This window comes from Pieris napi, chromosome 10 (genome assembly GCF_905475465.1).
Source record: "Pieris napi chromosome 10, ilPieNapi1.2, whole genome shotgun sequence".
NCBI classification, from domain to species: Eukaryota; Metazoa; Arthropoda; class Insecta; order Lepidoptera; family Pieridae; genus Pieris; species Pieris napi.
This window is the reverse complement of record NC_062243.1, coordinates 12163279-12177132: the sequence shown is the minus strand read 5'-3', so window position 1 is coordinate 12177132 and position 13854 is coordinate 12163279. Positions and strand designations below refer to the sequence as shown.

The window sequence follows — 13854 nt, the reverse complement described above, 5'->3', positions numbered from 1 at the left end:
ATTTTATAAACGTAAATTGTATTTAAAATATATAAAACTTTTATCTTTAAACATAATTTGACAAAGGTAGCGCTGGTATTTTATGACTGTGTAAACTAAGACAGGAGTGTTAGACTAGTGGTCACTTGCAACTATGAACTTTGAGGATATGCGTTCGAGTCCCCGGTTACAAATAACTAGAAGATCCATATACAGCGTATGTCGGGTACAGAAAGACATCGACTTGTCTATAAAGTAAAGCAACTGGTAACGCACTCGCGAGTTTCTCATTGAGTGCCCATGGGCAGCGGTATCACTTAACGTGAGCGTCCTGCCTGTACCCTGTGCTAAAAAAATACGAATAAAGAAAAAACCCTGTGCCAAACATCCAATTGTTTATAATTTAATATTTTTTTACATAATTTTCAATGAAATATCATTGGAAAGTAAAAACCTTAATTTATAGCGTAAAATATTATGGCAAAAAGTAGTGTTATTAGCTCAGTATAAAATCCACATTTTCCAAATAAGATCAAGTAATATAGGGCGAAATAGTAATTACACGATTCAATCAGGCCGGCGTGTCCAGGAACGGTCCCGAAGATCACACTCCGCATACTAAATTATAATCCCCTACTTATTTATGCATCATGAGCCAACATCTTAATAGCGAGCGAGAGTTATGTCCAGCCTAAAATAATATTTTGTGTAAATGTTTGAAAATAAACAAACGGTATTTATTTTGCACAATATGTCGTAAGTTCAGTGAAAATTTAATCTCGATGAGGTTAATAAAGCTCCAGTTTATGTCTGACCACAAAGATATCATTCGCTTACCTTTGGATGTGCTCTTCTGGGAAATGCCACTTTGGGGTCAATCTGTAAAGAGAAATGTACAATTTTAATGTGGCGAAAATACTTATAGCTCCTGGTGTGAGTTAAGTTATTTCTATTCTCGGATCTATGATATATTAGACATTGTACAGAACATTTATTACTAACGAAACACACAAAATAATAATAATAAAAAAAAGAATGAAAAATAAAAATGTTTTCCTTTAAAGAACAAGGTTCGATTTAAGTGTGTAATCACACGCATTACGTGTTGTGGTTGTAACTGGCCCTGGCTTAGCATTATGCATTATATTAATCAAAGTTAATTTTGTTATATTTATTTGATAATATTGATAAAACTGTTAAACACTGTGAATTTTATATATAATAGATTTTTGGAAATATGTACGGCCTATATACCTACTGTTTTTACTTGACAAAACGTAATAAAAGTAGAAAATATACGTTTAAATTGTAGAATCGATTCAACTAAATTGCAGTAAAAAAATAAAGTTTAAGTTCACATTTGAAAAAAAAATTAATCTGTATCTTCTACATAAAAGCCTTAGGCGTTTAAGTAAAAACGATTAAAGCATATGAAAATAGTAGAAAGTATTTTGTTATTTTAAAATGTAAACACAATTTTACAGAACGAGAAGTGTACTTTAGTTTTTTTATTGAATAACGGAATTAAATGCTACATATTTAAATTTATAGTACATGTTGATTACAGTTTTATAAATTAGTAAGTTACTTCTCTCCCCATCAGGTTTAAAAACGTTTTCGGTATGAGCGCCGGAAGAAAGGGTTTGTAAAATCAAACTATTTAATATAAAAAACAAAGTCACAGGAATATCAACTTTTGAACGGATCTAGGCGATTAATATTTCAATTAAGGAACTGTGGTCTCAAGTAATAACACCATCATGCGTCAGTACGTAATAAATTCAAATTGTTCGCGCGGCTGCACAGTGCACCACCGAAAATCCCGCAAAAAAAGCAGCCGCCTCAAAATCCTGCGCCGTGGTCCTGTCACTCGATTTCTCTCGTCTTTTTCATGTAACCGAGCGGCACTATTTCATACGTGCCACTGTTTAAGCTCTCAGATTTTCTCCCGGCAACCAGCGGTCGCTTTGAGCCTTTTTTTTCCTATCTCGACGCGTTTGCTGACCGTTATAAACGCAAAATATAAACCTTTTCGAAGCAAAATGTTTTTTTACTGACGCTGATCACTTTCTCGGATGAGTTGTAATTAGAGGATTTAGCCATTTTTCAGAGAGAACGTTTTAAATTTAACTCACGCTTTTACTAATTTCAAATTCCTATTTTCTAATCTAATTTTATAGCGCCGCGACTTCTAGCTTAGGAGACAAATTCTACTGTGTAATATAAAGGGATGTACTCATCTACTTGACTATAGTTTTGCACTCATTTTAAGTGCGTTATCCTCATACATAGACCACTCTAACTCAGGTAAGTGGAGTTACACAAATCTGAAGAATATTCACAATAGATTAAGAGCACGCAAGTCCCTGTAATTACAGAGCATGAGAGAATAATTTAAAAGATTTCGCCCAAGAGGACTGCATTACTACAATATCAGAGAAACAGCTTTACGGCATCATTCATACATTCTTAATTATTTAATTATCTTTTGAGCACTCAGCGGAATAACGCAGCTACAGAAAATCCGGCATGATTTGATTAAATTGGATTTCGCCTGAAAGAGTATTTTATTTTGTGAAAATATAATTTTACGCTAATCTTAAGCCATATCTATCCAAGAACGGAATTGCAAATGTTTATTTAATAATAAAATAATAATCCATCGGCACTTCAATCGGCCGCAGATTGCATTTGTTTCTTTGAACATTATTTTCTTGTAATAGGCATGTAGGTAAGTATTTCAGTAAGTGACATAATGTTTATTTAAATGCGGGCAATTTTGTACACGTTGTTAAATCACCAGGAAATTATATGAACAAGCAGAAAAATCATAAAACCCCAGATGGTGGCGTTAAAGCGATTAAGCGGGTCGATGATAAATTTTAACGAGTTATTTTAATGGAAGCGATCGCAGTCAGTGGCTAGCTGGCAGGCTGTGCCGATAGAAAAATAAAAGGGAACCACTAAAGACTGGTCCATTCTGGTACCAACATTACCTTGCTTCAATTACTTTGAAATTATTACAAGAGACTTCGAGTATCCGCTCTTCCTGCTCTCCCTAATGAGTGTGTATTTGAAAGAATTTCTTTGAGAACTTTTTCGTGGGGTTCTTTCCGGGGTGTATTTTTCGTGGAAGTTATTCAGCAAAATGAGCTTTTTTAAATAGAAAAATGTATCCTACTTCTAGTAATTCTTCTAACGTTTTATACCTTAATTAATAACAGAATGAGATGACTAAACTGATATGGATATATTTTTGAGGCTTCAGAGTGCGGTCGTAGGTTCGATCCCCGGCTGTGCACCAATAGACTTTCTTTCTGTGCACGCATTTAACTCTCTCAAACGATGAAGGAAAACATCGTTAGGAGACCGGCTTGCCTTAGACCCAAAAGTCATGCACAGGAGGCTCACCACTTATCTATTAAATTGACAAACGATCATGAAACAGATATAAAAATCTGAGGCCCAGAACTACAAAGGTTTTAGCGTCACTGATTTATTTATTTAATATCAAGTCCCGTTATGTATACGGAGTTAAAGCCGCGGAACAATGCATTAAAAGGATGTACAAACAACTGGAAAATGGTAAAAAATATAAAAATTTATCGTCTCGCTATAATATTTAACAATGCGGATAAAAACTTGGCCACAAACCTGTGCCACACAGAATTGACAGCGAAACATCGATATACCAGTGACGTTTTGATATGCCATTTGCGTGATTACAATCGACGCAGTGCCGCACCCTCCTTGCCAGCAAACCTCCCCCTGACTTCCCTAGCGATAAAGATTGACATCACCGCTTTTATACTTCAAATTATCCTAAGTCGATGTAATAAGCATCCTAAAACATACCCTAATCCAACGCGTTACAGGCCATATTCACCGGGTTGATTATTTTAGCGTGTCATCGAAGAAAAGATTGCAGGAGAAAGCACATTAGTGATATCACTGGTAGGATACGAGTATGCTCGGCGTATACGTTAAATTTTATATTAAGTAAACAGTTATTGACGTTGCGTGTAGTTTTTCACTGTATGGCTCGTGGTTACTGCATTTTGTATGACTACGATCCGAATGTGAACATTGTTATTGGAATTCTTGTTTCTTTTGTTTTAATAAATGAGTTGTCAATTCCATATTGATTTATTGTATGTAATATCGTTAATATTAAATTTAAATATGGTGTGATTTTAGCCTTTGTTATTTAGTAGCCCTTTCTCTAGTAGCTTGCCAGAAAGTAATGGAAAGAAGCGTACTTAAAATAAGAGGAATACATAAAGTAAAAAGCCCTAAAGCTCAAGTGGCTATGGGCGAGCCATGAAGAAAGGTATACTGATAAAATGACTTTAAATACAACTATATTGAAAGGACCTAGGGGAAGAAGGAGATGAGGGCGTCCTAAAAATACATGGATAGAAGATGTCTTCTATCCAGAAGAAGTGTAATCTTCTATATAGAAGCTTTACCAGAAAGCGAATGGAGAAAATAAAGCCTTAGATAGAGATAAAGCCATAGATATATGTAAAAAGCTGGAGGAGGCCTTTACCCGTAAAAGTGTTCCGATCAATAGTACTGAAAGAAATTAGGATATAAGGATAACAAGAAATAATTATATAACAAATAAAAACTGTATATTTGTAATGATTTGAAATAAACAGGCTTTATTAACCCTTATATAATGAATACTTCCTTCGATTTGTGTGACCAAAAACAGTTTCATTAGCAAGGCTAATCCCTTGTTTAAATTTTGTTAACTGGTTTAATATTTCATATGCTTACAGATTAATTACATATGATTATAAACGGTTGCACAATTTATTTATATAATAGTTGAAAATAAAGTTACTTGTATATGTGTACTTAGACCTCCGACTAATGCTTCCTGTTGATGATATAAGGTCATATAAAATCAACAAGAGAAGCCAAAATAATCTATATAAATATCTTTATCACCATATATAGTGGAACTATGACTAATTATGGCAAGGTAGTAAAATGCTACGCCTAGCTAAAATATTCAAGTGAGCTTATAACCCTATATAGGTTTTGTCTTGGTTGCATCTTTCATTAATTACTTTCTTTTGGTTCAATATCTTCAATGCCTGACACATATCTCTGGATCTAGGAGAATGCCGGGTTCATTTTACCTTCACCGTAGAAGCAAGTGTTAATTGTGCAGTGAAAGAAACATCAAATGATGCACTGGAATCGAACGCCCGACAGGTTTGAGAGTCGCCTACTAGGCTAAGAGTGAAATTCAGAAACCAGACTTAGCAGTCCCATATGTCATTTTTGGCGTCAGACCTAGCTTCTCATTTCTGAATCTTACCCTACTACTCTTCATTTACAAAAAGGTTTATATTATCCGATCCAGGTCTATCTAGTAAATATCTAAATAGGGACATAACACTGCAATGCATATTGCATGTATAGGATTAGTATTTGAGCTCCAGTGTCGATTCACTAGCACCTTACCGTACACCGTGCAAATGCTTTCAATGATCTTGTCCGGCGATCGTGCATCTTGCTATTCGATTCCACTTTAAATGCATTTGATATCAATACAATATCGAACTCGTAAGTGTATTAGACTGAATTTATATAATACATTGAACACAAATTTAATAATGACACGAGAAACAAACTAAATACACTAAGAAAATTGCAAAACAGAAAGCATATGGAAAGAACTTTTGATTCAACTTACCAATATTTCGCTTCATTTGAAGATAAATAATGCTTTTTTTGAAGATAAATTCTTAAAACGAAAAATTAACTGTTTATATCTGAATTAACAATGTGTACCTACAGATAAAATAATGTTTTTTAGTGGCTGAATGTTCCACACTGAATGTTCTATGGAAAATTGTATGGTATACGTTTGTCATTGTTATAAATAAATGTTGATTTTGCGTGTACGCAAATGTATATAGATGCATAAATACTTTTGTTTTCGTTATTACAAACGGGTAGTTTATAAACTGGCCTGCCAGACTTCAAGCGGCTAGACATTGATTTTAAAGTTTCTTTGGAAGTAAATAAATTTTAACCCTTTACTATGGATAATGAAAAATTCATTAATGATGATAACTGAAACTGGTCTAGTAATCTTGAGTTTCGTTACAAGCATAGAAAAAAAGCATCCCTCGTCTTTATAATATTAGTAATTACATTTTAAAATAACGTATTACAAAATACACGCATTTAGGCTTTGTTTGACGAAAATCGGATGTTGGAAAGGAAGGGTTACGTAATTAATATCAATATTGTTTTAATCACAACCGCAAGGCATTCGCGTTAACAGTTATTGTTTGACATTGTAATGATGGTACGCGATCATGGGAACTACGCGAACGTATTAGAAGCAATTAAAATTAATTGCATTCGCAGTATTGAAACTATGAGTAAAGCTTAATGAAACTAGCATTCAGAACATGCAATTTCAATCAGCAAGCGTGTTGTAAAATCTCGATAATTAACAACCGTCGCGAGGGTGGCAAAGACAAGAAAGTCTAGTGGTGTGAACTCGCTCGAACAACGGTTTATCGAGTGGATAGATGCAACATTCATATAATATTTCCGTGCGGCTTGATCCCTTGGCGTTGCGTAGAGATGTGGGGTATCTCTGCATCTTCTACCGCATTTACCATGGAGAGTGTTCAGAGGAGTTGTTCGGTCAACACTAAATACAAAATACCATCCGTATCACTTCGACGTCCGTCGTTCCACAACTGAGCGTTTTCTAAAGCAGTTTTTGCCGCGCTCCACCACTATGTGGATCCAGCTGCTCACTGAAGTATTTCCGAACCAATTCGACTTAGGGTCCTTCAAGAAAAGAGCGTACCAAATCTTGAAAGGCCGTCAACGCACTTGCCACCCTTCTGGCAGTGTGAGTGTCCATATATATACTCAAACCACGATCGATATAGGTTTATTGTATGCATTAACAGCCTTCCCTGTATTAGGATATAGAGCCCTGCATTCAAGAATATATTACACGCTACTGTTGCCGAATGACAGTTGAATTTCTTAGACACGCCCAATGCTACATTTTCCTTCACAAATAATAATTGTAGAGCCAGGGTGCGACCAAAGGGTTGAGAATTCCACTAAAGCTATCACTCATGTCACATTTTACCTCAAATTCAAATTCAAAAATCATTTATTCACGTAGGTAACACAATGTACACTTGTGATTCGTCATTAAAAAAATAAATATTATTGCTTCTAATTTTACATTTACTGCCAGTTCTCAAATCAAGGGCGTAGAACGGAAGAGAAGAACTGGCAATAAACTCTCCGCCACTCTTTTTAATCGCCATGTTTTTTTTTTTTTTTTTTTACACAACGTTTGTAAGGAGCTGCAACCATTACACCATGTTCCACATGACATTTTAAGTAATTAATAATAATAGCATAAATAAAAACAAAGACCTTTCCGGTATCAGCAGGAGGCATGGTGAAATAGGAGCACGCACTTACATTCTCGTGGGAACAACACGCAAACACATAGTCGAAATAATTAACATCACCGCATACACGAATTCAAGTACGACCAGTCACCACAAGTAGCACCCGTTCACGAGTATGACGCATGGCCAGCCATCGGCCCCCTCGCCATATTTTAGGGAGAGAGACAACCCGACGCATGGACGCCGCCACAAGCAATGACATTTAAGCGAGCATGACGATCCTTGAAATGTGGACTTGGCTACATAAGAAAATAATAATAATACTGAAATAATTGGATACCACATGGATCACGGTTTGTTCCCACTTTACATTAAAACAGTCGTGGATGTTGACGATCGCCCCAGAGTCTGGAAATGCAGCCGAGAGATTCAGTCGTGTTACCTATAATATATACTGGAGCAACTCATATCCAAGCACTAGGATCGTTTAAATATTCATTTATATTATAATAAGCCTTAGCAAGCAGTTTTACTTTAATGTACGATTTAAATTTATTTATTGACAACGCTTGTATCTCACTAGGGATTTTGTTGAAAAAACGTATACAATTGCCTTGGAAAGAATTACTCGTTTTATGCAGCCTTCTGGTTGGTGCGCTAATTTTGTCTTTATTACGAGTACTATAATTATGGAAGCTACTATTCTTTTTAAAGATATCTATATTTTTCCGCACATACAAAATATTCTCATAAATGTATTGACTTGCCAGAGTCAAAATATGTAATTCCTTAAATTTGCTTCGGACCGACTCCCGTGGGGACAACCCACAGATCGCTCTTATAGCCCGCTTTTGCACTACAAATATCGATTTAATGTCAGCTGCATTACCCCACAAAATAACACCATATGACATAATGCTATGAAAATAGCTGAAATAAACAAGCTTTGCTGTGTTCTCATCCGTAAGATCGCGTATCTTTTTTACTGCGAACGCTGCGGAACTTAGCCTATTCGAAAGACCTTCTATGTGTCGGCCCCACTGGAGTTTACTATCTAAAGTAATTCCCAAGAACACCGCATTATCAACAAAGTCTATTTCCTCGTCTTTAATTATTATTTGAGAATGACTACTTTTTACATTTGTAGTTACAAATTTAACACATTTTGTCTTCTTTTCGTTTAACTTAAGATTATTTGTATTAAACCAGTGAACTACACTGGAGATGGCACTGTTTACGTTATCAAGTGATGGATTTTGTCGTTTCACTTTAAATAAAAGCGAAGTGTCATCAGCAAACAGTACTATCTCGTGAAGCTCCTTTACAAGAAATGGCAGGTCATTTATATAGACGAGGAATAAGAAGGGACCAAGTATGGAGCCTTGCGGTACTCCCATAGTAACAGAGGATCCCTGTGATATAGCTCCATTTACATTTACCTTTTGAATTCTATCGCTCAGGTATGATTCCACAAGATTTAGCGCTTTTTCGCCAATGCCATAGTGTTGAAGTTTCTTGATTAGGATTTCGTGATGGACACAGTCAAAAGCCTTTGATAAGTCGCAAAAAACTCCAATGGCATCATGAGAATTTTCCCAAGCATTTAAAATCTCGGAAATTAATTGAATGCCAGCATCTGCTGTGGAGCGACCTCTTGTAAAACCATACTGCTGGCTATGCATAATTTTATTATTATTAAAATGTATCAGTAATTGTTCAAGAATGATTTTTTCAAAGATTTTACTTAAAGCCGGCAGCACAGATATGGGTCTAAAATTTGTGGGGTCTGAAGTGCTGCCCGTTTTGAATAACGGTATGATTTTACTTATCTTCATCTGGTCTGGAAAGACTCCACAATCTATACATTCATTAAATATTATAGCCAACTCTGAACTGATAGTATTGATTACTGATTGTAAAATGAAAACAGATACACCCCAAAGATCTTTAGTTTTTTTTATTTTTAGCTGTTTAAATGTTTTTATAATGTCATCGCAGCTAATGCGGCTAAATACAAACTTATGATTGCATACAGGAACATTCTTTTTCAATAATAAAAGGGCGGCTGATGGTGAAGAATTTAAAACGCTGGTTGTATTTAAAGGAATGTTAGTAAAAAACTCTTCAAATGCAGAGGCTACTTCGAGGTCGGAACTAATTACTTTGCCGTTTATGTTCACTTTAAATTCAGTATCCTTTCTGGAGGTTCTTCCAGTCTCCTCGTTTATAATTTTCCAAGTAGCCTTTATCTAGGCAAGCAAGGTAGGCAAAAAGGTAATTTTTAACGTGCTTTTGAAATTTAATTTATACTATAATTATACCGATCTCCGTGTTTGTATTAAGCTCAGAAACCTTAAGAAAGCTTGGTTTTAATGACTGACGATCTCAAGACACCTGTCACTTGGCAGAAAACGCTAGAAGCCAATAAATCACTTTTCATAAAACCCAACTGTATACATTAAAATCTAATATCTAATATTTTCGTGTGAAATTAAATTATAGTTATAAAACGCTGAGCGTGCATACGTCATAAGTGTCGCCCGCCCTCTAAGTAGGAACCGCATCATTTACTGTTCAGTCTGCGACGCGTAGTCTGCCTCCTAATTGGAACGAATTTGGCTGCAGGTGCCACTTGACTTGGCTCAAGCTTAGGGGCGAGCTATTGCTATATTTCCTCTAAAATATTTGACGTTCAACGCGTGGCTCTAGACTCGTGTATTTAGTACTATTGTCAAGAATAATATTTACCTATTCCGGGAAGGTAAATTTTTATTTTTTGACATAATGTATTTGTTGTCCTATCAACTTTCTTTTTTTTATCTTACTAGCTAGACCGGTGTCCCGAATAGCAGAATAAGTATTTAAAAAAAATAAAGAATCGCCAGGCCAGCTAGTACAGTATAAAAGTCTTATAAAGATGTTTAAATAATAAATATTAGTATAGCATAATTAAAATAACAATCTGTAAAGTGTTAAAAATCTTGAATATTCATGTTAATTTTATTAATTTACATTCCGACAAAATCGTAGCCCGTAGCATTGTTTTAATTGCTATAGCTTTTAGTCATTCAATAAAGAAATATGCAAACAAGCCTCGAGATTGGAAAACACTCGACACAGATTGTTTATAAAGGAGGATTTTGCACAGGGAAAGGCTGTAATGAAGCCTCAACGGAGGCTCTACAGACGTCATTACGGGCATAAGTATGCAAGTCAGGTGACGCACATTTTCATGCGACGACGCAAGAATTTTATCGCCGGTTAATTCTGTGAGAAAAATGTTATTCGGTAAGAGACCGCGTGGGAACCGACGCGTTGTCGAGCCTACTACTAATGCAGGCGTGTATTTTTCCTTCACTCCGTAAGATATTACTTTCCCTTAAATACCGTCGAAAGGGCAAATGGCGGGAAGGAAATGAAACTTATCCGTCAGGACCGTTGAGAATGTAGTGTTCGAGAGAATCCTTTTAAACGTGCATATTTCAAGGATTTCTTATTTCTGTATTATAAAACGAATTTAGTCATTTTCACCATTATTTACGAGTAATAAGTTACATTAGTTGCGGTGGGGTTGCTACAATTTTTTATGAACCTCTCGCAAAGATGTTGCAAAAACTAAGTAATGAAATAATGAATGAGAATATGAATAAATATAGCAACGCTAATAGTCGATAAAAAGTAATAACAAACTTATATATATTTAGACTAAACAGTGACGTTTTCTCAATTTAGGAATTGTAATTTGTTTTTTAAATTGGATTTGCAAACACCCTTTGGGACGCTCAAAAAGGGCAGTTATCGTAGCCTATGGACACGAATTTTAGTGGGTTGCCGGCCTTTTATAAACCCATCTTACTATAAAGTCTATTTTAGGCGTAGAAACTCCGGGTATCATTTGATATTTAGTTTGTAATATCTAAATAAAGATCTAAAGCTGGTCAGACAGTTCTGATTGAACAAAAGCTAGATACGATTGTCCAGTGGTCTCGCGAGACAAAGATTACGCATTACTTGTTCTGTGTCCGGGTCTATTTGTATAAAACACAGATGGTTTTCAGCTAGATGTTTCATATTAATATTTAACATATCTCTTAGACCAATGACTTGACTTGAGAGATGCCCTCTGCCCCCACTTGGGGGACATAGGACTAAAGGCAAGTGTTGGACCCCTAAGTCATCGACTTGAGATTTATGTAAAATTTATATATAATTTGGATTATTAAGATTTTTTTCTCAAACTGCAAAAGCAAAAAAAGGGTGCGTGTACTTATGTACGCGCGTAAGATGTTATACTTCTTTGGCATTATTTAAAATAGTTTATGATTGCATGCAAATAATTAATTACAATTTAATAATCAAAGACTGGAAAAGGAGTCATTATAGTCAATAAAGTTCAGTTTACATTTGAAAAATTAAATAAATAAATATTTATTATTATTCTCTTACATTAAGTGTAACATAAATTCTATTATTATTCGAATGTTGTTTTTAAATAATGTCCAATGCCGTAGCATCCTATGTGGGCGTGGTTCTGTTAATTTTGTGTCACGGTGCGCGCGCATCGTAAAATTTCACTCTCATCAATTTTTCATAACGCGCCTAAAGAAGTATAACTTCAAAAAGCTTCGAAAAAGGATTGTTTATATAATTAATATACAATTGTCGTCATCCAATAAGATCAAAGCTAATAAAGCCAAAGAAAGGGATTCTATTGTAGGCGTTTTGTGTTTTATCGACCTATAATAAAATCAGCGTCTAAAAGAAATACTATATGAAAAATATGTTTTCTAGATTATGTTACTAATAGCAAGAAAATGGACGGTAGCTCTGGAAAGTTTATATCTACGTTCTAAAACTTCTAGATAGGCATCCAACGCAGATATTTGCAGTCAAAACAGACTTGGGCGATCTCTGCACTCTGCGCATGTCGCTCTGTATTATTTATTAACTCCAACAAGCTTCCGATGCTACTTTATTCTATTGTGTAACTAAATCTACTGGTTTTGATGTCCGAAGCAAGTTTCGTCTGACAGAGCAGCCGAAACTTTCCTGCATACAATATGCCTGTCAGACGAACTGATATATCTTAAGGCGAAGACAGAATAATAGGGGATTTAAATGTGAGATAGATAAAGCGGGAAAATCACGAACGAAAAGCTCTATGGTGACGGGTCAAGATGACGGGTCAAGGTTGTTTGTTGATACGAAATAATAAGTCTAGCTCTTTAGATACACTTGAATGTGGATCGTCAGAAAAATATGTTACATGTATAATATTGGAATAGAGAGGCGTCTTTGCTGAGTCTGCGGTATTATTGTGGGAGTCCGTGCAGTAAAGGATTCTTTATTAAGCATTCCTGTTCCCCAATCTCGTCAGGTGGGGCGAAGGTATACATTTCAACTTATTATTACGGATTTTATTTGGTACCCACGTTTTTTCTATTACATTATACAAAATATTATAACCATTTTCAAATATATTGCTTTTCTTACCTATACGAGCACTGGGATAAGTTTTAAATAGCTAAAGATTCTGAAATATTTCTAACGGATTATATTCTATATTTTATTATAAAAATAACATTTCAAAAATTGACTATAGACGATTTCAAAGTCTTATAAAAATATGTAATTACCAACAACAGAGCTGGTGCGGCTGAAAAAGCTAAAGCCTGCAAATACAGGGGTCTAGGCTCCGAATATGATTTTGTCACATTCGGTGTCGAGACCTTTGGTCCGTGGGGTCCTAGCGCTATAAGGCTTTTTAAGGAGATATAAAAAAGGTTAGTCGACATCACAGGAGATCGAAGAGCTGGCAGCTACCTCGGACAAAGAATTAGTCTAGCTATTCAAAGGGGGAACGGTGCTAGTATCTTCGGAACCTTGCCTAATAGTGCTCATTTTAATAATATATTTTTTTTATTATATTTTAAGGTTAGTTTTTGTTTTTATTGTTCATTTTTGTCAATAAAACTATTTCTAGATTATTAACTATACGATGCTTTTGTACTATGTATGATTGAGACATTGATAACATACTGTTGTTATGGTTCGAGTGTTATTAGAAGCTAAACGTTAATTCTAAAACATGCTAACGTGGAGGGTTAAAAAAATACTGAAAGTTCCTCTGTAAAAGCTTATTTTAAAACGGTCTTTGAATCGTCCATTATTAATGAACTCGTTATAACGTTAATTGCCACAATCGGCCGAGGCGTGGCATTAAAACGACATTAAAAATGTATGCTCAACATTTAAAGATTCACATTTCGCGGCGCTCGCGTGCGGCCGATTTACAAACTGGCCTCGTGCCCGTTAAAGCAGATTACGGTCGAAAAAAAATCAACAACTCTTGGCGTTATGAGTTAATTTTGGAAGAATAACGCAGGCGTCGGTTAGTGCTTCCCTTTATTTGGCGTTTCGCTCGTATTGTTTAAGCGGGTAATCCAGCGCAAAAACATTA

The 13854-nt window shown here is 35.3% G+C and overlaps 1 protein-coding gene across 6 annotated transcripts in view; it reads right to left on the bottom strand.

Moving 5' to 3' along the window:
- LOC125053054 (RNA-binding protein Musashi homolog Rbp6) overlaps nt 1-13854 on the bottom strand; it is a 480872-nt gene that overhangs the window by 224391 nt on the left and 242627 nt on the right. For all 6 annotated transcript variants that reach the window (XM_047654237.1, XM_047654236.1, XM_047654238.1 and 3 more), the window contains exon 5: nt 817-858. In XM_047654237.1, coding sequence (XP_047510193.1) covers nt 817-858 — 42 coding nt within the window. The remainder of the gene's footprint in view (nt 1-816; nt 859-13854) is intronic.